Raw genomic sequence first — 26,679 nt, forward strand, 5'->3', positions numbered from 1 at the left:
GCAATTTGTAGGACAGGCTGGCAGGCTGGAAACCCAGGCAAGAGCTGCAGTCTTTAGGCAGAATTCCTCCTCCTCTGAGAAACCTCAGTTTTTGCTCCCAATGGTTTTCAACTGATTAAATGAGGCCCACCCACATTAGTGAGGGTAATGCCCTATACTTAAAGTCAACTTATTGTAAATTAGTCACATCTACAAAATACCTTCATAGCAATATCTACGCTAGTGCTTGACCAAACTGCTGGGCATCATAGCCTAGCCAAGAAAGCCCATGCAATGAACCATCACACCTGAGAGGTTAAGTCCTCACTCACACCCGCAACCCTGAGGCTGTCAGGAGTCAATCCTCAGCAGACAGAGGGGTTCAGAAGGCCAGGCCCCCTGCTCCAAAGTGGGACCAATTCCATTGCAATTTGTGCTGCAGAGGTCCCCGTGGGATCAGACTGAAGCGAGGCTGCAGCTGAGACCACGTGTTTGTTTAGCTGGTTTTCCTCCCTGCTTCCCTCTCTCCCTGTCTCCTGGGAGTCTTCTGCCTGTACCACAAGGGCCCCCAGTCCCTGCCTCAGGCTCTACTTCTAAGGAACCAAACCTAAGACACTGTAATGGGTAATGTTATGTGTCAATTTGGAGGGTGTTTTGGGATGAGATTAACGTTTAAATTGGTGAACTCTTGAGTAAAGCAGACTGCTCTCCATAATGTAGGTACGCCTCATCCAATCAGTTAAAGGCCTGAATTGAGCAAAAAGACTGACCTCCCCAAGCAAGAGGCCGCTCTGCAGCAGACTGCCTTTGGACCTCATCTGCACCATCAGCTCTCCTGGGTCTTCAGCCTGCTGGCCCACACTGCAGATTCTGGATTTGCCAGCCTCCATAATTGGAAGCTGGTTCCTTATAATAAATCTCTTTCTCTCTATGTATACATCCTATTTGTTTCTCTGAAGAACCCTACTACAGACACCAGCTATTTCACAATGGGAGTCTCAGGGAGGGGCATGGGCTGCTTGTCCTGCAGCAGGAACTGTCCTTTCAGGGTAGCGTGTATGAGTTCCTTTAGCTTTATCATTAGGCAGCCGAACGAGATAGGCAGCTATTGGAATACACAGCTTCTCGTTAAAGAATCTTGCTTCTGGGATTTGTCAGTCAGCCCCGCCCCCAATATTTCCCATAACTAAATCAGCTCCCAAGAAGTTCCTGCCACAAGCCCATGCACCCCATCCATTATTTTGGTTTTGCAATTTAAGGTGTGTTCCTCCCTTTGGCATAGGCACCGAGTAGTCTGTGAGCTCAGAAGTTGCAGGCAACCTTGATCCCCTTCCCTCCACACTCCTGTTTGCTTTTCTTTTTTTTTTTTGAGACGGAGTCTCGCTCTGTCACCCAAGCTGGAGTGCACTGGCCAGATCTCAGCTCACTGCAAGCTCCGCCTCCCGGGTTCACGCCATTCTCCTGCCTCAGCCTCCTGAGTAGCTGGGACTACAGGCGCCCGCCACCTCGCCCGGCTAGTTTTTTGTATTTTTTAGTAGAGACGGGGTTTCACCGTGTTAGCCAGGATGGTCTCGATCTCCTGACCTTGTGATCCGCCGGCCTCGGCCTCCCAAAGTGCTGGGATTACAGGCTTGAGCCACCGCGCCCGGCCCCTGTTTGCTTTTCGTTGCTTTTGGTATTCCACATATATTTGTGGATTGGGATTCAAATGTTTTTTTAATTTCATCAAAGGTAGAGTTTGTGTTTCTGTTATTATTTTCTTCTGTTGCCTTTGAATGACTTAAGAGAAGGCAAAATGCTGAGTTCAGGGACCTTGTAAGACTTTTGAGTTTTTGCAAATCTGATGTGTCCGAGATAGTAGCCCACTGTGGATTTAATTTGCATTTCCCCCAAATGTTAGTGAGAGGCAGCATATGTTGCGTGTGTTTTCGTCTGTGCTGGTTTGCTCATCTGTGATAATGTTGGTTTGTATATTCTGCGCATTTTTCTATTTAGTTGTCTTTTTCTGATTTGTAAATTATAAATTTTTTTAAATTCTAATACATTTTTGGCTAAATATATTGCAAATATCTTCCCTCAGTCTGTGAATTATTTTTTCCACATTGGAAGATGTCTTTTATTTTAAAGTTTTATATTTTAATGTAAATAATAGTTTTCCTTTGTGATTCATGAGTTTTGTTTCTTGTTTAAAAAATCCTTCCTTATCTTAATATTCTAAATATTATATATTTTATTCTAAGAGTTTTAACCTTTACTTTTAAAATACGGGGCCTGTCTAGGTGCGGTGGCTCATGCCTGTAATCCCAGCACTTTGGGAGACTGAGGCGGGAGGATTGCTTGAGCTCAGGAGTTCAAGCCTAGCCTGGGAAATGTGGCAAAATTTCATATCTACAAAACATGTAAAAATTAGCCAGGCGTGGTGGCTTGCATCTGTAGTTCCAGCTACTCAGGAGGCTGAGGTGGGAGGATCATTTGAACCTGGGAGGTGGAGGTTGCAGTGAGCTAAGGTTGCACCACTGTACTCCAGCCTTATGACAGAGCCAGACCCTGTCTCAAAAAAATAAAATAAAATGTAGGGCCTGAATTGATTTTATGTTTTCCCTAGCACCATTTAATAGCTAGTATGTTTTCTGCCTTGATCTGCACTGCCACTTGTATCTATAACAAGTTTCCAACTGTGTATGGGTATGTTTCTGGGTTCTATATTCTGTTATATTTGTCTGTGTGTGTGTTCTTGCTCCAAGACTCAGTTGCTGTAATTAATTTATAATAACCGCAAACCTCCTTTCTGTTCTTTTAGTATTGTCTTGGCTATTACTGTTTTTCTGATCTTCCATATAAACTTTTGATTCATCTCATCAAGTTTCATGAAAAACCCTTTTGGGATTCTATTTGAAGTAGCATTAAATATAGAGATTGTTTTTGGAGAGAATTGATATCTTTAGATAAAGATTCTAAGGAACATGGCATATTTTTTCCATTTTTCTTGAGGTCTTAATGTTTTTCAAATGCACATTTAAAATGTTGTCTAGTCTTGGCCGGGCATGGTGGCTCACACCTATAATCCCAGCACTTTGGGAGGCCCAGGCAGGCAGATCACAAGGTGAGGAGATTGAGACCATCCTGGCTAACATGGTGAAACCCCATCTCTACTAAAAATACAAAAAATTAGCCAGGCGTGGTGGTGGGCGCCTGTAGTCCCAGCTACTCAGGAGGCTGAGGCAGGAGAATGGTGTGAATCCAGGAGGCAGAGCTTGCAGTGAGCCAAGATCACGCCACTGCACTCCAGCCTGGGCAACAGAGTGAGACACCATTTCAAAAAAAAAAATGTTGTCTAGTCTTTACCTGGTAACACTTGCCTATAAAGTAATCTGGGTCTTGAGTTTATTTTTTGTTGTTGTTAGATTTTTGATTAATAATTCAGTTTTTCTTTTTTCTTTTTTTGAGATGGAGTCTTGCTCTATCACCCAGGCTGGAGTGCAGTGGCCCAATTTCAGCTCACTGCAACCTCTGCCTCCCAGGTTCAAGCAATTCTCCTGTCTCAGCCTCCTGTGTAGATGGGACTACAGGCGTGTGCAACCACGCCTGGCTAATTTTTTTTTGTTTTTTTCATATTTTTAGTAGAGACAGGGTTTCACCATGTTAGTCAGGCTGGTCTCAAACTTCTGACCTCAGGCAATCCACCCACCTCGGCCTCCCAAAGTGCTGGGATTACAGGCATGAGCCATCACACCTAGCCACTAATTCAGTTTTTCAAAAGACTTTTGGATTACTAGAAAGAACAACGTGGTGCTGGATTAGAGTCAGAGATAGCATGTTTGATTTAGATATTGATGGATAGATATAAAAATAATTATAGATATGTGTGTATACATAGATCAGTGTATGTCATATACATACAGATTTATATAAACCTATATATTAAATATGTGTTACACACACACAAAATAGCCTAGCCCTGTCTGCTGAGAGAACCTAGAAGCAATGACACCCCAGGAGCAATGAGCACACATGGTGCCCAGATCTTGGCTTCTAATACCATTCTTCAGTAAGAAAGAACCAGGTTCTTGGAGAAATGGTTCATTCTAGAGTGGAAACAGTCAGGATGCAAGATGATCCTAAAGCATCTTGTAGTGCCAGAAAGTAAGGAAGTGATCAAAAAGCAAGGAGGTGCTCAAAAAGGAAAACAATAGATATGTGTCAAAAGAGACACAGGAAGCAACCACAAATGCCCCCCAATGGCCAGTGCTGGAACAATTTGAGCAACAAAAATAAATAAAGTTGACTGGGCGTGATGGTTTACGCTTGTAATCCCAGCACTTTGGGAGGTTGAGGCAGGTGGATCACTTGAGGTCAGGAGCTCAAGACCAGCCTGGCCAACATGGTAAAACCCCATTTCTACTAGAAATCCAAAAAAAAATTAGCTGGGTGTGGTGCCACACACCTGTAATCCCAGCTATTTGGGAGGCTGAGGCAGGAGAATCACTTGAACCTGGGAGGCGAAGGTTGCAGTGAGCTGAGATCATGCCACTGTACTCCAGCCTGGGTGACAGAGCAAGAGTCCTGTCTCAAAAAGAAGTAATACTAATTCAAAATTTAAAAAAATAAAATAAAATAAAATAAAAATTTTTTAAAATTTTAAAAAATTAAAAAATAAAGTAGCATTGGATTATAACCCAAAACATAAAATAAATATCCATGAGTCCATACTAATATAAACTAATATAAATAAATACCAATAAAGTAAATAATGGGAAAGAAGAGACAAATCTTTCAAGCAGAATAATTCCAAATAATTTATGTAGATACTCCTCAATAAAGGAGGTAGAATATGATTCCCCACCCCTTAAGTATGAGCTCCACTTAGTGACTTGCTTCCAAAGAGTACAGAATGGAAAGGAGGAAGTAACTTTACAGTAGAGAAAATTGGCAAATATTACCTCAGCCAGGTGATCAGGTCAACAGTAACATTGATAAGACACGTTGATAGCATGTACCCTTGACATGATGTGAGGAAAATGTCCCTTTACCTCTGTGGTCTTCCTCCCTCAAAACCATGGTTCTAGTCTAATAGTGAGGAAAACATCAGACACATCTCAATTGAAGGACATTTTACAAAACACCTGACCAGTACTTCTCAAGACTGTCAAGGTCATCAAAAACAAGGGAAATCTGAGAAACCATCACAGCCAAGAGGAGCCTAAGACGTGACTACTAAATGTCATATCCTAGATGGAATCTTGGAAAAGAAGAAGAGATTAGGTAAAAACTAAGGAAATCCGAATAAAGGATAGATTTAGTTAATAACATATCAATATGGGTTAATTGTAGCAAATATACTCATGTTTGATGTTAATAATAGGAAAACTGGCCACAGGGTCGGTGGGAATGCTGTACTATCTTCACAATTTTTCTGTTCTAAAGAAAAGCTTTTTTTTTTTTTTTTGAGACGGAGTCTTGCTCTGTCTCCCGGGCTGGAGTGCAGTGGCCGGATCTCTGCTCACTGCAAGCTCCGCCTCCCAGGTTTACGCCATTCTCCTGCCTCAGCCTCCCGAGTAGCTGGGACTACAGGCACCCGCCACCTCGCCCGGCTAGTTTTTTGTATTTTTTAGTAGAGACGGGGTTTCACCGGGTTAGCCAGGATGGTCTCGATCTCCTGACCTCGTGATCCACCCGTCTCGGCCTCCCAAAGTGCTGGGATTACAGGCTTGAGCCACCGCGCCCGGCTGAAAAGCTCTTTTTTTTTAAAAAAAAAAAAAAGTAAGTTTATTCTGTTTCCATTTGGTAAGGTGTTTCATAATTCTTGAATCATAGATTTTGTAAGGCATATTTTTGTGATTGATTTCTACCTTATTTGCATGTTGGTAAAAGAAATGTTATCTGTATGGTACCTTTTTCAGATTTTTGAGACTTACCATAAAACCCTGTTCCTGATCAATGTTTATAAAAAATGTTCGATTGTGTTTGAGAAGAAGGTGTATTCCCTAAATGTTGTGACTGTAGGGGTCTGTATATGTCCTGTAGATGAAGCTTGTTCGCTGTGTTGTTCAAATCTTCTATATGCTCAATAATATTTTATATGTTTTATTTATCCATTGATGAGAGGTAGAATTGTAGATTTGTCAAGTTTTGCTTAGAACATTTTAATTTTGTCAAGGTTTAATTAGAACATTTTAAGGCTATGTTATCTAGAGACATGCAAGTGGAAACTATCTTTCTGGTGAAATATTCCTTTAAGCTTTCCATAGCAATCCTCCTTATTCTTAATGATGTTTACATTAGAGTCTCTTTTACCTATATGTACACCAGTTTTCTCACGATCAGTGTTTGGCTGGTGTCCAATCTCTTTATCCAATCTCTTATTTTCGACTTTTTTGTGTTTTCTTACGTTTTCAGTGTGCTCTTGCAAACAGCCACAGGTGGGGTTTAAAGAAAACACTAGATTGGCCGGGCGCGGTGGCTCAAGCCTGTAATCCTAGCACTTTGGGAGGCCGAGACGGGCAGATCACGAGGTCAGGAGATCGAGACCATCCTGGCTAACACGGTGAAACCCCGTCTCTACTAAAAATACAAAAACTAGCCGGGCGAGGTGGCGGGCGCCTGTAGTCCCAGCTACTCGGGAGGCTGAGGCAGGAGAATGGCATGAACCTGGGAGGCGGAGCTTGCAGTGAGCTGAGATCCGGCCACTGCACTCCAGTCCGGGCGACAGAGCTAGACTCCGCCTCAAAAAAAAAAAAAAAAAAAAAATCAAACACCAGATTGACAATCTCTCTTTTAAAATTTTTTTTAGGAGAAATTCAAGCATATAGAAAATTAAATTTATAGTTTTTAATGGATTAGTTTAGTCCATTAACATTTATTATGATTATTGATATATTTGGATTTCTTACTGCTATCTTTTTTTGGAGATGGAGTCTCACTCTGTCACCTAGGCTAGAGTCCAGTGGCACTATCTCAGCTCACTGCAACCTCCGCCTCCTGAGTTCAAGCAGTTTGCCTGTCTCGGCCTGCTAAGTGCTAAGTAGCTGGGATTACAGGTGCCTGCCACCACACCTGGCTAATTTTTGTAGTTTTAGTAGAGACAGAGTTTCACCACCTTGGACAGACTGGTCTCGAACTCCTGACCTCAGGTAATCCGCTTGCCTCGGGCTCCCAAAGTGATGGGATCACAGATGTGAGCCACCGCACTCGGCCTGCTATCTTATTTTGTGGTTTCTATTCACTCTTTTCTTCTGCGTTTTTTTTCCCCCTGAGAACTTTTGGATTCCTTTTCTTTTCCCTCCTTCTTTATTACCTTGGAATTTACATGCTCTAATTTTATTCTTTTTGTAAGTACCTCTAAATTTTTTTTTTTTTTTTTGAGACGGAGTCTTGCTCTGCCGCCCAGGCTGGAGTGCAGTGGCCGGCTCTCAGCTCACTGCAAGCTCCGCCTCCTGGGTTCACGCCATTCTCCTGTCTCAGCCTCCCGAGTAGCTGGGACTACAGGCGCCCGCCTCGTCGCCCGGCTAGTTTTTTGTATTTTTTAGTAGAGACGGGGTTTCACCGTATTAGCCAGGATGGTCTCGATCTCCTGACCTCGTGATCCGCCCATCTCGGCCTCCCAAAGTGCTAGGATTGAAAGGACACAAACACATCACAGCCTTGAGCACATCACACCCCCCCATATGCCTCCACTTCCTGGGCCGGACACAAACACATCACAGCCTTGAGCAATGCCTCCACTTCCTGGGCCCGACACAAACACATTCCTCCATATATTTCAAAGAAAAACAACACCTGGAGAACCTCCGATAAGGTTACAACTGTTTGTAAAAGTGCAGGAACCAATAAGAAAGCTGCTAAAAGCATAATTTAAAATGTAAACCAATTGTAATGCCTTGTTCCTCTGTAACCTGACAAGTCCTGTTTACCTCAAGCTATAAAAAGCAAGCGCACGCATTGTTCCGGGCCCTCTTGTATGTTGTAGAACGGAGGGACCAAGTTCGAACTTGTATTAAAGATCCTTGCCGCTTGGCTTTGACTCTGGACTCTGGTGGTCTTCTTCGGGGAATAAACGGTCTGGGCATAACAGTGGTGGCTCACGCTTTTGATCCCAGATTTAGGATGGCTGAGCGCAGCAGATCGCTGGAGCCTAGGAGTTCCAGACTGGCCTGGGCAACATGTTGAAATTAGGTCTGTTTTGTTTGTTTTGAGGCGAAGTTTCGCTCTTGTTGCTCAGGCTGGAGTGCAATGTCATGGTCTGGGCTCCCCGCGGCCTCCGCCTCCTGGGTTTGGGTGGCTCTTATGCCTCAGCCTCCCCAGTGGCTGGGATTGCAGGCGTGAACCACCATACCTGGCTAATTTCGTTTTTTTTTTTTTTTTTGGCACAGACGAGGTTTCTCCATGTTGGTCAGGCTGGTCTCAAACTCCCGACCTCAGGTTATCCACCCGCCTCGGCTTCCCGGGGTGCTGGGATTGCAGGCATGTGCCAGCGCACACGACCTAATTTATTAATCAGAAAGGAACAGATCGTCCTGGCATGGCGGCTCACGCTTGTGATCCCAGGACTTCGGACTGCCGAAAGGGGCGGATCGCTTGAGCCTAGAAGTTAAGGCCGGCCTGGGCACCATGGTGAAATTGAGTCTGTTTTTTTTTTTTGTTTTTTTTTTTTTTGGTTTTTGTTTTGAGAGGGAGCTTCGCTCTTGTTGCCCAGGATGGAGTGCAGTGACAGGGTCTCGGCTCCCTGCAGCCTCCGCCTCCACCTCCTGGGCTTGGGTGGTTCTCCCACCACAGCCTCCGGAGTGGCTGGGATTGCAGGCGTGAGCCACCACGCCCGGCTAATTATGTATCTATATATTTTTGTTGTTGTTGTTGTTAGAGATGGGGTTTCTCCATGTTGCTCAGGCTGGTCTCAATGTTCTGACCTCAGGTTATCTGCCCGCCTCGGCCTCCCCGGGTGCTGGGATTGCAGGCCTGAGCCAGTCCCTAAGGCCCAATTTATTAATCAGACAGGAATAGATTGGCCTGGTGTGGCGGCTCACGCTTGGGATCCCAGGTCTTTGGAGGGCTGAGCGTGGCGGATTGCTTGAGCCTAGGAGTTCCAGACCGGCCCAGGCAACATGGGGCAACCTAGTCTCTCTCTTTTTTTCATTCTTGAGGCGGAGTTTCGCTCTTGTTGCCCAGGCTGGAGTGCAGTGGCGGGGCCTCCGCTCCCCGCGGCCTCTGCCTCCTGGGTTTGGGTGGTTCTCTTGCCTCAGCCACTTGAGTGACTGGGATTGCAGGCGTGAACCACCATGCCCGGTTAGTTTTTTATTTTTTGTTGGTAGAGACTGGGATTCTCCATGTAGGTCGGGCTGTTGGTCTCCAGCTCGTCCCCTCGGGTGATCCTCCAGCCTTGGCCTTCGGGGGTGCTGGTATTGCAGGCACGAGTCACTGAGTCTGGCCCCAAACCCGGTTTCAACGGAAAAATAAAAACCACAATGATGAGCAGGGCGTGGTGGGCCCCGGGGGTAGTCCCAGCTACTGTGAAGGCTGATGGAGGAGGATTGCTTGAGACCGGGGTGGAGGTGGCAGTGAGCCAGATGGCGCTGCTGCAGTCCAGACTGGGAAACTGAGAGGGACTGTGTCTCAGGAAAAGGGGAAGGGAAAAAAAGGAAAAGAAAAAGTAAATAAAATGGCTAAATCAAGGAACAGCTTGACAGTATGTTATTGAGAGAAACAGAGGCAAAGGTTAGCAGACACCAATGTTCACTTAGTGGGAACTGCAGGTGTTCCCCGGACAGGAGGCTGCTACTTTTCCAAAAGAAATCTGTTATTGACAAAAAAAAAAAAAAGTAGCTTTGTTACAATATACAAACAACTAAACTTTATATAGCCAGGACCCTCTTCTAGCGCTGCTCTAAGCCTTTTCCTGCTCTGAAATAGCTACTATTGTTACCGCCATTGTAGAGAAAACAGATGCCAGAGGTGGTTGTGGAAGGACCACGGAAACTAACTATGAAATTGACTTGTTGTAAGTTTCCGACTCAAAGGTTCTTCCTGCTCTGCTCCTTACATTGCCACATTTTAATTAACATCTCTCTTAAAATACTGGTCCTTTCTATATTTGGAGGGACTCCTCTCGCAGTTTCAAGTTTTTTCCTTGCAGGAGGCATTTGGTCACAAGATCACCTGCATTTTCTGTGAGTTTAAGTTTAGACATTGTTCAGTCGGGAATGTAAATATGAGCAAACAGGTTATCTGATTGAAATAGATAACCTAGAAAAAATCACTTATGAGTAAGTCAAGAAAATGTGAACTCTGGATTTATGGCTATTTCCCGAATGTATTACCTCTTTGGTATTTAATGACATTGCGAATATATTTATTTATTTATTTATTTATTTATTTATTTATTTATTTATTTTTGAGACGGAGTCTCGCTCTGTCGCCCAGGCTGGAGTGCAGTGGCCGGATCTCAGCTCACTGCAAGCTCTGCCTCCCGGGTTTATGCCATTCTCCTGCCTCAGCCTCCCGAGTAGCTGGGACTACAGGCGCCCGCCACCTCGCCAGGCTAGTTTTTGGTATTTTTTAGTAGAGACGGGGTTTGACCATGTTAGCCAGGATGGTCTCAATCTCCTGACCTCGTCATCCGCCCGTCTCGGCCTCCCAAAGTGCTGGGATTACAGGCTTCAGCCACCGCGCCCGGCCGAATATATTTATTTTAAAAAATTCTTTGTCTTCTACAGATACATATACAGTAATTAAAAAATGATATGTTTATAGGTTTTACTTCAAAATAATTCAGAGGAAGAAGGAATGTATATAGATGAAGTGGGAATATAAATGAAACAAAGCTGGCTGTGGCCAGGTGCAGTGGCTCACATCTGTAATCCCAGCACTTTGGGAGGCCAAGGCAGGCGATGACCTGAGGTCAGTCAGGAGTCCAAGACCAGCCTGGCCAACGTGGTGAAACCCCATCTCTAGTAAAAATACAAAAATTATCCGAATGTGGTGCCGGGCACCTGTAATCCCAGTGGCCAAGATCATGCCACTGCACTCCAGCCTGGGCAAACACAGCAAAACCCCACCTTTAAAAAACAGAAAGTTGGCCATGCCATGAATGAAAACTTGTTGATGATGTGTATATGTAGGGCAATATTAATTATCTCAACTTTTTTTAGGTTTGAAGCTTTTTATTGAACACATGCACACATACCTTGATAACGGGCTACTTCCCCATTATTCTCACAGTAGCCTTCTGATTTTCACTTCATCTTCATTCTTAGAGAGTCTGGATTTTTCTTTTATGGCAAGTTCAAGTACATCTTGGCAAGGACTATCCAGCATGTCTATTTTATGAGACAGGGTTTGCACAGTACCTACTCAGCCATATTATCAGAAACAAATATTTTCCAGATTCTGTTCCTGTCCTGTTTTAGATTTTTTAAGTTCCAAGAACTGTCACCTTCTACCAGACACTCTGATGTTGGAAGACAAAGCATATTTTGTAAGTGGCATGATTTCTGGGCTCAAATTTAGAACACAGCCACAGCTTTCAACAACCCCAAAATAACTTATTGTGACTCACCAAATTTAGAAAGATGGAGATTATTAAAAAAAGAAAACCTTAATTTACTATGTGACCTCTAACTGTCTCGGCTGAAAATTGTAAAGATAGAAAGGTAAATCAAAAGATACAGAGACTGTAATCATGCACTTAAGCGCTAAGTCAAAATATTTTTGGCATATGTTAAAGTTTAATTTTATCACTTTTTTTTACAGGAACTATAGCTATTTGCAAGTACATATAAAACTACAATGTTACATATAAACGACCAATTAAGAACTTTTTAAGAAATGAGACTAATCTAGCAACTTTATTTAAATGTTTAACTTAAGGGAATAATTAAGGATGTCCATACAAAAGGATTTAGCCGTGACATGAGAATGTTCACCCTGGCAAATCAATGGAAATTGTTAAACGTGCAAAAGGGAACTGTTGGAATAAATTGCAATACCTTCATATGATCATATATCATAACCTTTTAAAATGGTATTAAAGAGTTGCATAAATTGACTTAAACACATATTCATAACACATCACTGAATAGGAGAAATACAGGCCAGCAAAGAACATAGAGTTGGTCCACTTTCTACAAAACAAAGACTAAAAGCACGACAGCAGGGAAGGGGGAACGTGTCAACGTATACTTGTGTATATGTATATATATGCATAGCAAGTAGGAACTTGAAAGGATATATATCAAATTGTTTACACAGATTACCTCAGAGAGGTAAATAACGTTGGCCTTTGGTGTTCTGTATTCCACATATTCTGAATTTTCTTCTTTCATTTAAACAGAGACGGGTTCTTAGCCAGGAGCAGTGGCTCACACGTGTAATTCCAGCACTTCGGGAGGCTGAGACCGCCGTCTTCTCCGGGTGGTCCATAATGCCACTCTGGAGCCAAAATAATGGGGTCACATCTTGGCAGCAACCTGCCCTCAGGTAGCATTTTCAAGTCATGGCGAAGCTGGAGGTGAGTCCTGGCATGGGCCAGCTTCCCTATGACTTCCTCAGGGCCCGGTGAGTCTCCCCACTCACAGACTCGTTCCCAGTCCCTGGGGCTGGGATCGCTGCCTCTGGCTCCTTCTGGGCCGAGGCCACCCAGTGAGCCAGGCGCTGGCAGCACACCCTCTGCTCTTTCACCCGCTCTCATAACCGTGCCTGCTCCTCCTGGGCACTGGCTCCAGTGGAGTTGAAAAATGCCACCTGAGGGCAAGACGTGCGCATTCGTATAGGGGCATACACAGAACAAATGGGGCAGAGAGGTGGAGCGCAGCCCCTTCCCTTGGGGCCTCAGAGAGTGCACCTGTTGCTCACAGGGGAAATGGTGTCTGACCACTGGCTCTCGGAAGGGGTGAGGGTGCAGAGAAATCAGAAGGCAGGGAAAGTAAGAGCATAAAGGGGTTTTCGAGGGACCAGAGAGGAAGGTGGCAAAATAGGTGCAGGGGGAGTCAGGCTCACCATGGCCTCCCAGCTCTCCAGGTCCTCCTCCTCACTGTCCAGATGTCCTCCTCCATCTCCTGTGGGGGGTGGCCAGAGGGCTTCTCAGACAACCCAACAAGGCAGGTACTGTGGGCCCAACTCTGCCCCCACCCTCACTATGTAACCCTGAGCCAGCCCTTCCCAGAGAGGAATGAGCTGCTGTTCTTTATTTTTTTTTAAGAACCAAGGTCTTGCTATACCGCCCAGGCACAGTCCCACTACCGGTCACTGCAGGAGTTCTGACCTGCTCCGTTTCTGACCTGGCCCAGTTCAGCCATCCTTAGGCAACTTGGTGGCCCCCCGCTCCCAGGAGGTCACCATATTGATGCCGAACTTAGTGCAGGCACCCAGTCGGCATAATGACCAGCTGTTCTAAAGGTCTCTTCCAACTCCTCAATCCTGTGCTGCTCACAGTCCCCCCTTCCTCCTGGGGCTCTCTCCTCTTCCTCTGAGCGGTCTCCCGTACCTTCCCCAGGGAGAGCCATGTGGTTCAACGGGGCATTCAGCTGCTGGCTGGCAGCTTCCAGGTGTTCCTAAGGGGCCAGGAAAGAGTGAGAAGGCATGGAGTTTGCCAGGTCGTCCCCCTCACAGCTCCGTCTTCAGCAGCTCCCTCCCCTAGGTCTCCTGCAACTTTTGGCGGGCCATCTCGGCCACCGGTTTGCCCCAAGATTCCTGCTGCTGCAGCTGGTTCATTAGCTGGGTCTGCTGCAGTAACTGCCTGTGCAGCGCCTCCTTCTCAGAGGTCAGCTGCTGATAGGCGGCCACCTGCTGCTGATAGGTGGCCACGGACTGCTGCAAGTGACCCAGGTAATGGTCTGGCTGCTGCTGCAGACTCTGAGCCTCTTGCCTCTTCAGCTCCACCTACAGGAAGACCGTGGGCATGAGGGCACCTTGTGGCTGGCTTCCAGATTCTGGGCCCATTAATAGGGTCGCGAGGGCACTGTGGGGCTCTGTCACCTGCCCAGGACCCTCACCCCTTACTCCAGGCCTAAGTGACTGCCTCCCTTTCCTAGAACACCATGCCTCCTTCCCCAGGCTCAAATCTCATACCCTCTTCTCACCATTTTTTTTTTTTTTCTTTTTTTTTTTTTTTGAGGTGGAGTCTCGCTCTGTCGCCCGGACTGGAGTGCAGTGGCCGGATCTCAGCTCACTGCAAGCTCCGTCTCCCAGGTTTACGCCATTCTCCTGCCTCAGCCTCCCGAGTAGCTGGGACTACAGGCGCCCGCCACCTCGCCCGGCTAGTTTTTTGTATTTTTTTTTTTTGAGGCGGAGTCTAGCTCTGTCGCCCGGACTGGAGTGCAGTGGCCAGATCTCAGCTCACTGCAAGCTCCGCCTCCCGGGTTTCCGCCATTCTCCTGCCTCAGCCTCCCGAGTAGCTGGGACTACAGGTGCCCGCCACCTCGCCCGGCTAGTTTTTGTATTTTTAGTAGAGACGGGGTTTCACTGTATTAGCCAGGATGGTCTCGATCTCCTGACCTCATGATCCACCCGTCTCGGCCTCCCAAAGTGCTGGGATTACAGGCTTGAGCCACCGCGCCCGGCAGTTTTTTGTATTTTTTAGTAGAGACGGGGTTTCACCGTGTTAGCCAGGATGGTCTCGATCTCCTGACCTCGTGATCCGCCGGCCTCGGCCTCCCAAAGTGCTGGGATTACAGGCTTGAGCCACCGCACCCAGCCCTCACCATTTAAACTGTAGGCCACAGACTGCTGGAAAAGCAGTGGGAGCCAGCCGCCATCTGCTAAGTGTGCTACAGGCCTAGTGCTTTCCATGTATTATCTCATTTAATCCTCAGCAGCTCTGTAAGGAAAATGCTAACTTCCTTTTAAAGTTAAAGAAACAGAAACTTAGAGATGCAAAGTACTTGAATGGTGACCAGTGAAACCAAGGCTGGAATCCAGTTGTAACCTAAGGAGCCTTTTTGTTCTGTTTTGAGACAGAGTGTCACTCTGTGGCCTAGGCTAGAGTGCAGCGGTGCAATCTCAGCTCACTGCAACCTTCACCTCCTGGGCTCAAGAGATTCTCGTGCCTCAGCCTCCTGAGTAGGTGGGATTACAGGCATGCACCACCATGCCCGTTTTGTTTGTTTGTTGTTTTCATAATTTTAGTAGGGATGTTACCATGTTGGCCAGGCTGATCTCAAACTCCCGACCTCAAGTGATTCTCCTGCCTCAGCCTCCCAAAGTGCTGGGATTATAGGTGTGAGCCACCGTGCCTGGCATAAGGAGCCTCTTATACCACTGTGTCTTCCCCTATGACTGGGGGCTCCATGCCTCTAGCTGGGATGACGATTTCCAGACCTGAGAGTAGCCCAGGGGTACCGACCTCTAAAAGTCAGAAGGCAGGAAGGAAGAAGCAGTCACAAGACTGCCCTGGAGGGTGCTGGGTCACCTGCCCCCAGGCTGCAGCTGCCTCTGGCCTGGCACATCCTCCCCAGAGGCTGGTGCCCGCCTCCCAGCCCTTCTTGGATGGGGCAGAGGTTACTGTCTCCTTCACCTCGTCCAGCTTCTCCAGTAGCTCCTGTGCTTGCTGCTCCACCTGCAGTGCGCTCTTGTTCTCGTTGTTCTGGACAGAGAGAAGCAATCAGCAGCCACCCACTGCAGCTGGAGACCCCAGAACTTGGTGTCTGCCTCCCATGGCACCGGAAAGGGTGGAGGCAGGTTAGAAAAATCATCCCCTCTCTCCCACAGCTACCAGAGCAGGGCTCTGGCTCACAGGTGCCTTTAGAAGTAATATTTCACGTGAGGGCTACACTGCCCCGTTTTACAAGTTGGGAAACAAAGGCCTGGAGGACTAGGGAGGAGGGCAGGCTCCCCAGGTGGGGCAATGCACCAGCTCCTCGACGCCGCTTTGTGGCTCGGCCAGCTGCTGAAGCCTCTCCTTTTGTGCCTGGTTCAGGAGACTCACGTGCTGATGGTTTTCCACCTGGGCCTGGAGCTCTGCTGACACTCGCTCTAGTTCCTTCCTCAGGTGCTGCAGCTCCTCCTCAGGGGGCACTGCTGGGGGCTCCGGGGACAGGGGTTCAGCTGAGAAAGGAAGCAGACAATAAGGGCCTCTGGATTCTCAGAAACAAAAACAAAACAAAACAAAAAACAACAACAAAAAAACCCCTCCTCGGCCGGGCGTGGTGGCTCAAGCCTGTAATCCCAGCACTTTGGGAGGCCGAGACGGGCGGATCACGAGGTCAGGAGATCGAGACCATCCTGGCTAACACGGTGAAACCCCGTCTCTACTAAAAATACAAAAAACTAGCCGGGCAAGGTGGCGGGCGCCTGTAGTCCCAGCTACTCAGGAGGCTGAGGCAGGAGAATGGCATCAACCCGGGAGGCGGAGCTTGCAGTGAGCTGAGATCCGGCCACTGCACTCCAGCCCGGGCGACAGAGCGAGACCCCGTCTCAAAAAAAAAAAAAAAAAAAAAAAAAAAAAAAAAACCCTCCTCTTGGTGCACAGTTCCTCTCAGGCTCCCCAAACTTGGCCTCACTGCGAATGATTCCTCGCACCCGGATGGTAGCCAATCTTCCAAACCACTTTCAGATGGAGAGCACTGTGGGTGACTGACAATGGGCCCCATTTGCTGATGGGGACACTGAGGCTCACGGAGATGACAAGACTTGCTGTCTCCCGGCACAGACCTCTTTCCCTCTGCCTCAAAGCCCTTCCATCCACCTACCTCCCTGGGGCATTCTAAGCCCCCCCATAGCCCTCTGATGCCAGGCCTGCTCCCAGGTCATGCCAGCCCCATCTTACCCATCTGGTTTTTGCATTTGGACAAGCGCCTCTCCAGCTTCTCTATCAGACGCATATTATGCTGCTTTTCCTTCTTCAAGGTGCAAACCTGCCCAAAGCGTAGGGATAAAGGGTCCTGGAGAGAGGGGCTGGTGCCTGGACAGGCTGCCGTCTCCCTCTTTGCCCCCCACCTCCACAAAGCCCAGACCCATGACCACCTCTGGCTCTACTATTCCCATGTTACAGACGCTTAGAAAGATCCAGTGACCGATCTAAGGTGGGGGGGGCTGAGGGGTCAGATCTCACCTCCTGCGACATTTTTCTCATCCTCTCCTGCCACCGGGCCCTCTCTCCTTTTAGACGTTGAGCATATTCATCTCTCTCTAGCTGGACTTGTTTAAGTGAATCCTCCATCTGCAAGAATGGGCACAGAAGTTAGGGAGGGCTGTCACTGGTCCTCACCTGCCCTCGCCACCTGGGGTCATCTTCCTTCCCTCCCTCCCTCTGCAAAACCTCACCTGTGTCAGCTGTGCTTTCCGCAGTGCCTGCTCCCGTATGGACCGCTCTAACTTCCACTCCATACGTGCTTTCCTGTGGCTCGAGGACTGGATGGTGAAGAGTGAGAAGTTTCTATATAGGGAACCTGGGCCATTCCATACAGTGCCCCTTAAACAAGCTAGGGCTAGGCTGAATATACAACTCGGTCAGTAAAGATCGAGGCATTTCCAAGTCTGTGGTCTGGTTTTTAAAAGAACTCAGTCAAGTTGGAAGGGACAGGGAAAGAGATCGAATTTACAGCTGGCTAACAGAGGCCCAGAGAGATCAGATAATATTGCTATTGTTACTACTGTTATTACTACCGCTGTTTGAACCTTTATGGAGTGCTTCGCCAGGTACCATGCTAGCAATCCCCTTTAATTCTCGCAACCACCACAGGAGACAGTGACTATGATTCCCTCTATTGTGTACATGAAAAATCATGGAGTATTTGAGGTGAAGCGCTTGCCTAACATCACTTAGGCAGAGCTGGGATTTGAACACCCAGGTCTATCCAATTCTCTAAGCCCATTTTTCTTGCTGGGGATGGGGGCACAGATAGGAAGGGGAAAATTAATCTTTTGTTTACTTTCTGAAAGGATGATACATTCGCATAGTTCAAAACTCAGAAGGTACAGAAGGGAAGTATCTCCCAGCCACCCTGTTGCTCTCTCCTGAGTTTTCTATGAACCTTGCAGACATGTTTTCTGTATATTATCATAGTATGTACACACACACACACACAGGTTTCCTCTCTCTACAGAAATGGTAACATACTAAAGGTACTCTCCTGTACCTTCACGAGTAAAGTACCCAATATTCCACCTAGGACTTGGCCAAGACCCCAGTCAGGTAAGGGCAGGGGAGGCACTTGGCCTCCAAGTTCTGTGTCCAGTGCTCTCTTCCCACCACACCCCCCAACCCAACCACAGCAGCTGACTCAGCCCCAGGCTGCCTCTAACAACCAGACACAAAAGCAGCGAGAAATGGCCATGCTGCCTTCTGGGCAGGACACTCCATCCTGTAGAAGGGACCTGTAGGCTCACTCCTCCATCTGCCAAGCTGGGCTCCCAGGGGATGGGGCAGGTGGTCAGACTCACTCTGTCCTTCTCCTTCTGTGTGGTGGTGATAGCAGAGAGAGTCTGCTCTAACTCTCCTTTACGCTGCAATGAATGTTGCAGGCGGCCAGCCAGATCCTTGGACTCCTCTGTAATGAGAGAGTTGAGATGGGGCCCAAAGGACTCCCCCTAAAGACCTGTCAAAGTGCCAGGCTGAAGGATGACAGGGTGCCCAGATTCCCACCTTCTAAGTATCTGAGAGAGCGTTTCATGCGATACAGGTCCGTACGTAGTTTCCGCTTCTGTCTACTCAATCTCTGGACTCGAACCTTTGGGAGAAAAGCCAAGCAAGTGCTGAAAGAGAAGGAAAGAAACATTCTCCGGAGGACAGGAGAAAACTTCACACCCTCCACTCACCTCTAGCTCCCTTTCAGCTTTCTGTTTCTCACTGTTTGCCTTCTTTTCCTATAGGAAGAGGAAGACAGAGCTCTTACCAGAGGGAGGCAGAGATGGCACAGCAAGAGACATGCCCCAGAATGTCATCAATGCCCCAGGACAGGCCCACCCATGGCATCAGGTTATCAGGGACCCTGTGGGGGTGGGGTGGAATCTGAGGGGTGAGCCTTCTTCCCCAGGCTGGGAGTGGGCGAGACGAGACTGGGGCCTCTACATCTGAGTGCCCCCCAAACCCAGCGGTCATGTCGCGAGGAAAGAAGGAAATCACGTTACTTCTTCCAGCTGATGTTCCACTTGTTTCTTCTCTTGTTTCTGTGGGGAGAGTCAAATGAAGGTGACGGAGGGCGGCCCCCTCAACTCTATTCCCCAGGCCAGGAAGCCGTAGGCAGGGGCCAGGAATGGATTTTAAAGGCAAAGTTCTCAGACATAATGGGAATACGAACTGGTCAACTCTCCTCAAGCTCCCAAGGACAGAGGATTTGGGTCTTTGTTGGTTTTCACTCACAGCCACAGAACTCGAAGTCTGAATGTGGAATCTCTTGAGAGGACAGTAATATAAACGTCTAGAGATGGAGTTTGAGAAAGGCCCCCCCCTTCTGCCTGCTTGTGATTTAGAAAAGTGCGTTCATTCAGTAAACATTTACTGAGCACGAATGGGCCAGGAACGGTTCTTCACAGCAGATATAGGACAGAAAATGACAGACAGGAGCCCTTGGCCCTGAGGTTTCCATTCTAGGGGCCCTTTAAATCTTGGACTCTCAGAGCTAACAGACACCTTTGATACTCACTACCTCCTCTGGAAACACGAGTCCAAAAAGCAGAGGCGGCTTGTCCAGAATCAAAGAGCAAATTAGGGACTGAGTCACGGCAGAAATACGGGCCCCCTGACAACCAGTCAGGCTTGCACTTCCCCCGAGAGGCAACAACCCCAGGGTGTGTGTAGCAAGGACTAGAGCAGGGGTGTGTGGAGAGGAGAGAGTCGGCAAAGAGGGCAGCAAAAGAACAGCCACGCTGCGTGCTCTGGGGTCCCTCCAGGTGAGGTCTGGGTGCCCCTGCTCCCTATTTGCCCTTGGCACCAGGGGCCCCCAGTCCCTTTCTTCAGGGCCCCAAGGGGAAACTGGAGCCCAGGATTGTCAGCGTGGAATCAGGGGGCCCCACTGGATTCTTACCAAAGATTTGATGGTGTTCTTCAGTAGACTGATTTTGACCGGCCTTGAGTCCAGGGCTGCTGCTAGTTCTTGGGATGGGCTCTGAGGCACATGTAGAGAAGAGGAGGTGGAGGAGGAGTTGGGGGAGTGGTAGGGAGAACAATCATTAGGGCTGGGGTGTGTGTGGGCTGTCTCAGCTGGCACAGGGGCACCCAGTCCCCGCTGTAGGAGGAGGGTGGAGGGCTGGCCTGCAGGGTCACTGCACCTCCGCCCAGAGCCTCTTACCTCCAGATCCTTGAGGGGTGCAGATGACGTCAGACCCTCTCCGTCGATACCTGTTGCTGACTACAAGAGATGAGAGTGCACATGGAGATGTTCTGTCCCTCAGTGTCTAAGCCCTCTGACTTCCTTTCTTCCCCATCAACTGGCAACATTTTCTTTTCTGCCTGTCTTGGACCTTTGTCCCATAACTCCTTTATGCCAACTTCTCTCATGGTTCTTATCTCCCCACCATCCCACCCTGGGGCCCTTTCAGTGACTCCTGATGGCAAATGGCTGTTCTCATTGTCCTGGCTTCCCCTTGAGACTGGGGATGAGGAAAATCAAACAGCAATGACCACATCCTGGTGTCCTGGGTGTTTACAGCAGGCCATGTACTAGGGATTCACATAAAACAATAACAAATCTCATTTAAACCTCACAAATGGAAGTCAAACAATAATACCACCTCTATTATACAGATGTGCAAAGAGAGGCCCAAAGAGCTCAAGCAACTTGCCCTAATTATATCCCTGGCAGATGGAGAGGCAGGATTCAAACCCAGAATTCTTAACCAGTACCCAACAGTCCATCCACAATCTTAACAATTACCCTCTACTGCCCCTTGGGCCCCCTGTCCCCAGGAGCCTGGTCAGCCAAGACTCACATCCCCAGGTGAGTGGCAACCACCAGAAGTGGCTGTCTCAGGGACACTGCCATTAGTTTTCCTGTTCTTCTTCACGCCTGCTGGACCACCAGGGCTGTTTCTCTGCCAATATTCTTTTAACTGTGGGAAAGAAGAGCAGTAATCCTCGTGATGAGAACCATGAGCCCCTACAGCCACATCCTCCTTTACAGTTTTTACAAAATACTCTTATACACCATCTGATTTAATGACACCAACCACTGTACAAGGTGTTGTCACCATCATTTAGTGACTGAGAGGGATTGATATCATGGCTAGAAAAAAAAAGAAAAAGAAAAAGGTGATACTGGAACTTCGAAACTCAGTCTTCTGACTCCAAGCTCTGGGGTTTTGCCAAAAATCAGCAGCTGCCAGGGACCAAAACCAGAGGCAGAGGTAGAAAAGTAAACATTAGGTAGGCAGGAACTGCATGGTTTAGAGTCATACATCCTCACACATCTGTTAGTATCAAGAAGTGCACCAGTACCTCTCAAACTTCTATATCAATGTGTCCTCCTATCAGAAGGCAGCCTTTCTGTTAAATCTGAGAATTCATCAGAAAGAGGACAACCCAAGCCTCATTTCAGAGAGAAGTCTGGTATACTCTCAGAAGCCTATGTGACTGTCATCCTTAGTACATTAATGTTTTTTCTCCTTCTCTCAAGAGAATCAAGGGAAACCGATGCTTCAGAAAGATGTCCCACATTTATCCCGTGGCACTCAGAGTTCCCCAGGTCGAGATAATATGAGGAAGATTCAAGCTGTCAAGTTCAGTTTCCCAAGATCTATTCCACAGAAGATGAGCAAATCTCACTTCAGAGACCACTGACTGAAGGGTAGTCTGGTCCCAGAACCATGGAGAAATAGAATATGAGGTGGAGAACTCAGAAAAAAAATGTTAAAATCTCTCTGGAAAGTAGAAGCCTTGGAGAAAACCAAACCAAACCCGTTCTCTCATTGTCACCCAGAGATACTGTCAATGTTTTGAGCTCACAGGGGAAGTGTAGGCTTTTCCCCCATCAATGTCTATGTTAAAGGAGTGAGGCAGCCTGGAACCCCTTGCTCCTAGGTCCCATGGTCTCCATTCCCCTTCCAGGTGCAAATTTGCACTATGACCAGAGGAAGAAGAAATGGGGTGACACCACTTAGGGCACTGGGTCATAAGATCAAAGGCCGGTCTTCCAGTAGTGACAGTTCCTAGGCAGATTGTGACATCACTACATTCCACTCCTCCTGGTTGGGCGGGGGGGGGGGGGGGCACATCAGCAAAATGTCCAAGTCCCACTCCACTATGGGGGAGGGAAACACAGGGTTGGGACCCAGGTCCTTGGAGACACCAGCACAAAGAGCCCAGGGAGTTTGACCTTGAGGCAGCAGGAGGGGAGGACAGAGTCTGCAGTAGGGAGCCCCAGGAATCACCAGCCCAAAGTCACCCAGGGACAACTGGCGAGGGTGGGGCCTAGGGCTGGGGGACCCAGGTGCTTGGAAACGTGAGCCCAAAGAACCTAGGGAGGTCAAGTTTGGGTAGGCAGGAGGTGAGGGCCCAGTAATGGAGGGGGAAGTCCCAGGAGTCACACACCCAAAGTCACCCTGAGGTGATTGGTGAGGGTAGGGACTGGGCTGCTTGCTGAAGGGGCAGGGCTGATTGACAAGACTTTGGTGGGGGCAGCCCAGAGGTGCCAGGGTTGGGGGGCCCAGTTTGGTGTGCCTCAGGAGTGATATCGACTCTGGCAGTGGTCTTGTTGTCGAAGGGGATCTGTGGCTAGGTTGGGGGGCCATGACCTGGTGCATATTTACCTTTTTCTTGGCTAAGGCCAATTTATTCTGTCGAGTTTCTTCTGCCATCGCAGGGTGGGGAGGGAAGTGGGATTGGGGCCACGTCAGCAAAATCCCAGCGAGCACTGATCAATGCTTCCAGTCACCTACCAGGCAGCTGAGCAACTGAACCAGGGGAGGCGTAACCAGGGCTCCAGTAGAATGCAGAAAAAGGGCGTGGCCTTAATGCTCCAAGCCCATTGGTCAATGAGAAAGATGAAAGGGAATTGGGGCGTGGCCAGGCAGCAGTGTGTCCAGAGGGACCTGTGGCTCACAAGGAAAGCTGCCCATGCAACCACTGTCCCCACTCACTCTGAGAGAGGGAAGGGGCCGCCCAATCTGGGAGAGGGAAGGGGCCGGCTTATGTTTTAAAAGCTTTAAAACTTTTTTTAAAAAGTATGTACACTTTATATATGTGTGTGTCTGTGTGTGTGTATGTGTTCCTCCAGAGCTGTCTTCATTATCCAGCTTCTATGCAAGGTCTTTGATTTTGATCTGTATTTTTCATCTTCAAATACAGTACAAAAATTACCAATATTGCCTTAACTGAGATACAGAGCCTATAAAAATGGAAAATCTATAGCATGCTTGATGGTTAATGAAGCAGACTATATTATCCAACATTCCAATAAGATAAGATAATCACAATGATTTCTCTTTTTTGGAAAAACATTTCTTTTATTGTCTTACGTTATTGTTATGATTTTTTTTTTCTTAAACAAGAAACAAGTCTAATATCTGTAAAAACACAAAGCTTTTGTGCTGGGTGCGGTGGTTCACGCCTGTAATCCCAGCACTTTGGGAGGCTGAGGTGGGCGGATCACGAGGTCAGGAAATCAAGACCATTCTGGCTAACATGGTGAAACTCTGTCTCTATTAAAAATACAAAAAATTAGCCAGGCATGGTGGCGGGCACCTGTAGTCCCAGCTACTTGGGAGGCAGAGGCAGGAGAATGGCATGAACCCGGGAGGCGGAGCTTGCAGTGAGCCAAGATCGCACCACTGCACAGCAGCCTGGGCTACAGAGAGAGACTCTGTCTCAAAAAAACAAAACAAAAGAAGAACTTCTATTTCTCTCACTTTCTAATATAATTTTAATATCTCCTCCTGGGATTCCACTAAGATTTATTTTAGACCTTATTCTGATCTCCCTCTCCCCCTCAACCCCACCAACTTCTGCTCTATCATCTATCCTCAGGTCTCTCTGTGTAACATACCGACTTTTTGGAGAGAATTGTCTAACCAATTAATTCTTCCTTCCAGTGTCAAATCCATCCACTGAATTTCTTTTCTTTTTTTTTTTTTTTTTTTGAGACGGAGTCTCGCTCTGTCACCCAGGCTGGAGTACAGTGGCCGGATCTCAGCTCACTGCAAGCTCCGCCTCCCGGGTTTACGCCATTCTCCTGCCTCAGCCTCCCGAGTAGCTGGGACTACAGGCGCCCGCCACCTCGCCCGGCTAGTTTTTTGTATTTTTTAGGAGAGATGGGGTTTCACCGTGTTAGCCAGGATGGTCTCAATCTCCTGACCTCGTGATCCGCCCGTCTCGGCCTCCCAAAGTGCTGGGATTACAGGCTTGAGCCACCTCGCCCGGCCCATCCACTGAATTTCTTATTTCAACAATTACATTTTTTATTTCCTTATTTCATTTTATTCTGGGACAGAGTCTCACTCTGTCACCCAGGCTGGACTGCAGTGGTACGAATCTGCAGCCACAGACTCCTGAACTCAAGTGATCCTCCCACCTCAGCCTCCTGAGTAGCTGGGACTATAGGCAGGTGCCCCACACCCAGCTAATTTTTTTGTTTTTTGGTGGTGGTGAGGTATTTTTTTGTAGAAACAAGTTCTCACCGTGTTGCCCAGGCTTGTCTCCAACTCCTGGGCTCATGCCATGCTCCCACCTCAGCCTCCCAAAAAGTGCTGGGATTACAGGTGTGAGCCACCCTACCCAGCTATATATTTTATTTCTGTAAGTTCTATTTCTTCCATTTTCCTTTCAGGTCTTCCTCGTCATTCCTGGTGGTCTTACTGCTTCCTCAATTTTATGAGTGAACTTTTTTACATATATTAGACTTCACATGTAACTGTTTTCTCATAATTCTAATATTTGAAATCTGTGTTCTGTATCTGGTAATTCCGAAACCTATAGTCTTCGGGAAACATATTATTCATTGTTTCTGATAATTCTCAAGTATGTTGGGTTGACTACTTGAATGCTATGATTTCACTGAATTCATAGTTGCCTGCTTTTAATCTTTGGGAATCCTACAGGCTTAAGTTAGAGATAATTTCCTACAAAAAGTATCTGTGTCTGCTTTTGATGAGAGCTGTGGCGACAACTAACATAAGCCCACTTTACCACCAAGCGTAATCCTGACATTCTCTTGAATGCTCTCGGAGAATCTCAGGATTACACAAGGTTCACAAATTTGGCTCCCCAACCTTGCTCATTCATACACAGAAGACTAGACTGCTTAGTATTGTTGGTGACTCCCTTCCTCCTACCCTGGAAAAAACAAAACACATCTCTCATCTGAATGTGATCACAGACTAGGAAATTCTGAAGGTGAATAACTGGAGGCTGTGGGCAGCAGGGAAAGACAGGTGTCTTTCCTGACCACAGAAATAGGTCAGAACCTGCCCTAAAGGCTGTGTGCTCCAGGATTTCACTGTTTAGCTCAACTACCAGTCCCTCCATAAGCGTGAACGGAAGCTTGTTAGAACACCATGTGGCCTTTAAACCACAAACTCTTGCTAAAAGTCATGCTCATGGTAAAAAACCTGGCTTTGGAAGGCTTTCTCGGTAATGTCCTGGAATTAAGGTTACAGCCCGTGTTTCATGTTAACTGAACAGAAAACCAGCCTGAACAACATCCTTCTGCCCCGTGGCTTGCTCTCAGCTCCTCTTGGTTGGGCCTTGGGCAGCCAGACTGTCTGGTTTTAATCCTTGCTCTGCCACCTGTGACCTTGGATAAGTTATCGACCTTGAGTTACTTCATCCACAAGATGCAGATATTAGTAATAACCTCTTTTTAAGTTCTTAAGAGGATTGAAAGAGTAAATAAAAAGTAAAAATTAAGAAGACTTGGTAAGCATAGGCACAGAGGGGGGAAAAATGTAAAAATAAATAAATAAACAAATAAATAAGTAAATAAAAAGACTAGTGCCTAGCACGTAAAAGTTCATCAGGAATTAATTCTATAATATGAACTCAACTTTGCAAAACTTCAAAGTACATATAACTTTTAACTTACTAGGGTATACATACCAATAATAAATTTACAACTGGAGATATGTTTGTCTACAGTAAATATAACAAAGACTAAACAAGCAGATACTAAATCATTAAGCGATTATCAGTTAGTATCTTTAATTTTTTTATACTTCTATATTTTCTACAGATCATCTTTGTAACAAGAAGAAAACAAACCAAATGAAAATGAAATGAATTCTCTCAAAAAGAACTAAGATAAGAAGAAGGTGCACAAAGTAATATAAAATATATCTTATGGTTTATATAAAATTCTTAATGAAAGTACCTTCTTTGCTCCAAGCTGCACTCTGGCTTTGCCTTTGAGTCAGGTGGCATTTCTTTGCACGCTGACCGGTTCTATTGAGTAGGCACTGCTTCAGCCCTACAGGAAGAACAAAACATCTCTGGAACACAGCGGCATTCCTGATTCCCACTTGAGAAGGCCTAACAAGATGGCATATACCTCAACAGCAGCAGATCAGTGTTAAAACGTCTGGAGACAAGGGGAAAAAGTAAAATTGGACCGTTTCTAGAATCTCACAAAAACCAACAAACTGACGTTCTAAGTGCCCAACCATAAGCAAATTAGAACCTTAAATAAAGGTCACTCTTAATGCCGATCCTAGCATAGATTCGGCACCAAGTACAATCTCCTTTTACTGGTTGACCTCTTTCATTCTTGAAAGTAGGGGCTATGAAAAAAAAAACAAAACACTAAAATTTCTTTAAGAGAATCTAGCTTAAATCTAGCTTACATAATC

At 47.0% G+C, this 26,679-nt stretch overlaps 1 protein-coding gene across 3 annotated transcripts; it reads right to left on the minus strand.

Annotated features, from left to right (window-relative positions):
- Nucleotides 1-12,565: 12,565 nt before the first annotated feature.
- Nucleotides 12,566-22,730, minus strand: LOC117070815 (golgin subfamily A member 8S-like). 3 transcript variants are annotated; one of them, XM_033190452.1, is made up of 15 exons: nucleotides 22,651-22,730; nucleotides 20,836-20,955; nucleotides 20,196-20,255; nucleotides 19,932-20,012; nucleotides 19,036-19,074; nucleotides 18,724-18,771; nucleotides 18,551-18,635; nucleotides 18,349-18,455; nucleotides 17,230-17,316; nucleotides 17,018-17,125; nucleotides 16,733-16,820; nucleotides 15,818-16,011; nucleotides 15,482-15,550; nucleotides 13,454-13,520; nucleotides 12,566-13,025 (listed from the first exon to the last, which is right to left on the minus strand). In XM_033190452.1, exons 1-15 carry the CDS (start codon nucleotides 22,696-22,698, stop codon nucleotides 12,877-12,879), a joined length of 1,350 nt encoding a protein of 449 aa, XP_033046343.1. In that variant the 5' UTR covers nucleotides 22,699-22,730; the 3' UTR covers nucleotides 12,566-12,876. The 3 variants fall into 3 exon arrangements, with proteins under 3 accessions (XP_033046343.1, XP_033046342.1, XP_033046344.1); XM_033190451.1 differs by lacking the exons at nucleotides 12,566-13,025; nucleotides 13,454-13,520 and adding an exon at nucleotides 13,577-13,848; XM_033190453.1 differs by lacking the exons at nucleotides 12,566-13,025; nucleotides 13,454-13,520 and adding an exon at nucleotides 13,577-13,848 and having other exon boundaries at nucleotides 19,932-20,255.
- Nucleotides 22,731-26,679: the final 3,949 nt, after the last annotated feature.

The sequence above is a fragment of the Trachypithecus francoisi genome, unplaced genomic scaffold (assembly GCF_009764315.1).
Source record: "Trachypithecus francoisi isolate TF-2019V2 unplaced genomic scaffold, Tfra_2.0 Lachesis_group3, whole genome shotgun sequence".
Lineage (NCBI taxonomy): Eukaryota > Metazoa > Chordata > Mammalia > Primates > Cercopithecidae > Trachypithecus > Trachypithecus francoisi.